The sequence below is a fragment of the Tarenaya hassleriana genome, unplaced genomic scaffold (assembly GCF_000463585.1).
Source record: "Tarenaya hassleriana unplaced genomic scaffold, ASM46358v1 Cleome224, whole genome shotgun sequence".
In the NCBI taxonomy this organism is placed as follows: domain Eukaryota; kingdom Viridiplantae; phylum Streptophyta; class Magnoliopsida; order Brassicales; family Cleomaceae; genus Tarenaya; species Tarenaya hassleriana.
In genome coordinates, this window is record NW_010965576.1 from 26,389 (window position 1) to 30,189 (window position 3,801).

The 3,801-nt window shown below is 39.8% G+C and overlaps 1 protein-coding gene across 1 annotated transcript; it reads right to left on the bottom strand.

The window, feature by feature from the left end:
- Positions 1-496: 496 nt before the first annotated feature.
- Positions 497-2,513, bottom strand: LOC104815186. Its single transcript, XM_010543500.1, has 3 exons — positions 1,479-2,513; positions 1,391-1,395; positions 497-1,196 (listed from the first exon to the last, which is right to left on the bottom strand). Exons 1-3 carry the CDS (start codon positions 2,511-2,513, stop codon positions 497-499), a joined length of 1,740 nt encoding a protein of 579 aa, XP_010541802.1.
- Positions 2,514-3,801: the final 1,288 nt, after the last annotated feature.

The window sequence follows — 3,801 nt, forward strand, 5'->3', positions numbered from 1 at the left end:
ATTTAAAAAAATTAAATTTTGCCTTTAACACTATATATTTGATATATACACTCTGATAAACCATCCCCAAACTTTAAAATTCAAGTTTGGCCTATATTTATCAACACATTTCGGTCACGGGTCACAGTCGGTCACAATGGTCACACAGTGCAAAATTGCACTCCGGTCACATGGTCACATGCCAGTCACAATGGGTCACAACGTTATCTCATGTGAGTCAATTCATATAGTGTCTAACTTAAACCAGATATATGTCAAAAATCATCTTCAATAATACATCTTTATCATGGTACAAACACAATATTATATATCATTACATTATACAAACACATTACAACATCATTAACCAAAGTTCTTTGACATTATTGTACAAATGTTTTGTAACACCTCATAATACCAATAAACCACACAATTATTATACAGATTTTTTACATTGTCGATGTTTTTCACTCCAAAATAGTTGTTCTCTCTGACATTGTCGATGTTGATGTTCCCGCTACATTTTGATTCTCTTCCGTGCTTCACCAGGACCAGGATACCGATTTTGTTTAGGCCTCCCACATGGTCGTTTCTCATCCATTATTGGAGGCATAACCACAAGATTTCCAACATCCGGGTCATCGATAATCCATTCACAGCAATCGGGAACCGGATACACGGTTTCTTGATAGGCAAGACGCCATGTCTCCCGCGTATAGTATGGAGAACACAAGTTTGGTATAACATTCGTTTTACCAATCTTATGAAGTGCTGCAATTGCATGGATGCATGGGATCTTATCGATATCAAACACCCTACAGTTGCACGTTCTATCTTCAATGCTAACAAAGTGTTTTCTACCCTTTTCACCCGTCACCTCAAACTCCTCTGTAACAGTGTTTAGCACAATGACTTCATACGTACATGCAGTTTCATACCTCTCATGCAGCACTTTGTCAACATGCGGTATCTTTTTTTGTGAATCATCGGCACATCCTGCTTCCACTCTATATCTATCGAACCATTCCACGGTCTTGGAGACACACATATCCAGAAGGCCCAGCACCGGAAATCTTTTTGCCTTTTTCATTACAGAATTTATTGATTCCGCCGCATTTATTGTCAATAAATTGTACCTTTCACGTTTAAATTTACACCTCGCCCATTTCTCGGGATCAAGTTCTTTTTTCTGTATATACTCCGCAACTTTGGGATACCTACACAATGTTCACATGGTCACATCATCACATGGTTCAGAATAAGCAATGGTCACATGATCACAATATACAAATGACTATATGGTCACATGGTCACATTGACGATGGTCACATGGTCACATGGTCACACGGTCACATGTTTCAGAAAAATCAAAATTTTAGGTTAGGTAATAATGGTTAAAAAAACCTCGTACATGTCCTTCATATCAGTAAACATGTCTTCAAATTCGTTCAACGTATAAGTTTCCACGCATTTGAAGAACCGTTCGGCAACGGTCTCACCTCTCGAACTTTTCCTTCCCTGCCTCTGTTAACCTTGACTTTCAAATTTTGCGCTATATCTCTCGCACAAAATCTGTGCCCTGCCTCTTTGTACACTTCCCTGACGGTCTTTATTATACTCCCATGTCGATCAGAAATCATGACAACATCAGGTCCATCTAGGATTGCCTTTATTAACATTTTCATAAACCACCTCCATGATGCATCTTTTTCTATGTCAATAACACCCCAAGCTAACGGATATAGGTGGTGGTCACCGTCTTGTGCCGTTGCAACGGCCAATGTACCCTTGTATTGTCCCGTGAGAAATGTTGCATCAATCGCAACCACTTTACGCATGTAATTCCATCCTCTTGCCGCTGCACCCAATGCGAAGAAGAGATATTTGAAACTTTTGCCATCTTTGTCCAACTCGAGACCGACAATTGTTTCGGGATTTCTCTTTTGCAACATGTGCAACCACCCAGAAAGCTTTCTGAAATGCTCAGTAGGATCACCTCGAATCTCACTTTTAACTTTGTGTTTGCCTCGTAATGCCGTCAAATATGTTACGGTTGTACCGTACTTAGCTTTTACCTTGTCTACAAATTCATGTGCTGAAGGTGTACTATCAAGTTTACCGGGGAATTCTTCCTTCAAATAATCCCGAACCAATTTCTTTAAACCCCTCAAAACTTCACTTGTTTCAGATACGGGTTTGCAGGTATGCATGGAATTATGTTTTCTTACACTCCAACGCTCCGAGTTTAAAATCAATGTCGTTCGCAACTTCCAATTACAACCCGATTCAGCAAATTTGCATCTGATTTCCCACAACCTTTTATTGGACTTCAGTGTAGTGTAACGAAAACGACCTATAGATGCACCCTTGCGAACAAATTCTTGGGCTGCTTCGTTATTGTCAAACTCATGACCAATTGTGATATTTAATCCATCACTGAAACTGGATACAGAATTCGAAAACCGAGAGTCTGCTACTACCTCAAGGGCCAAATCATCACCACCATCATCATGATCACCATCACATTCAGTCATTATAACATCTCTAAGAGCAATAGAATGTTCACTGTCAGAAAGATGTATAACTTTTGCCACATTATTACTTCCAACTCTACTCTTAAAATTAGGGCTCAACATAACACAATCATCATAATCTATCCCATCTCGCTTTCTACTACCTCCAACACCACTTTCACCAGTAGGAACTATAGGTTATTCTTCAATATTTTGTTCACATTCACGTTTAACCCGTACCTCATCTATCTCCACATAAAGCATGCCTCGCATTCCATTTATTTTATACAGTAGATAAATATGAACATGCTTGTCATTCCATAGGTAGGTGGGCTTTCTGTTTTTTTTTTTACATTTAGTAAATAGCTCAGCTTGATCTCTACTTTATCTTTATCCACCTTCATCTCCGAGATAAGTATTCGAATCCCACGACGATATACACGATTGTTCGGATTATTGCACAATTGGTTTTGTGTGACGTTTGGCTAGGTTTAGATCTTTCCTTCTGCTGCGTGAAACCTAGAATCCAAACCCTAGATCGATGAGATCGCATGCTAGGAACCCGCAGGGAACCCAACAGTGGTATCAGAGCCTGGTTCTCTGTATATCACCGTGCCTGTTGCTTGTTTGCATGATTTTAATTGTTAAAGTGCATGTAAACAATAGATCTTTGCAGGTTTGCATGATTTTAATTGTTAGAATGCATGTAGACCATAGATCTTTGCATGTTTTTCATGATTTTAATGGTTAGAATGCATGTAAACATGAGATCTATGCTTGTTTGATGATTTTGATTGTTGAATGATGCATGGATGAGTTTGGGGGTCGAAGACGGCTTGATGGCGCATCGAAACGGGGTGAAACCCTAGATCTCGTGGCCAAAAAGTGTCTACAAGAGTTTTGACTCGGCCAGAGTCAAGTGTTGACTCGACCGAGTCAGAACGAACCAAAATGAATAGACTCGGCCTCACAGACTTCTGACTCGGACCGAGCCAGTTTTGACTCGGACAGAGTCAGTACAGAAAGTTGTCCGGTTGTCAAGTTTTGGTTCAGGTTGATCTGTAGATGATTTCGGCTTCTGACTCGGACCAAGTCAAGTGTTGACTCGGACCGAGTCAGTTGATCAGACTTTGTTAGATGCAGTTGTTGCATCGTTTCAAGTGTCTGAGCCGAGATTTTGATGCACATTGGATGAACATTATGAATGTTTAACCAATGAGAGTGTTTCGGTACATAATTTAAAGCAAACAAGTGTTGTTTGGCCAAAGGATTATGTATACAGACGATTCAATCGAACTAAGAGTAGTTC

Coding starts and splice junctions, on each gene's coding strand:
- LOC104815186 (XM_010543500.1), bottom strand. CDS start 2,513: ATGACTGAATGTGATGGTGATCATGATGATGGTGGTGATGATTTGGCC.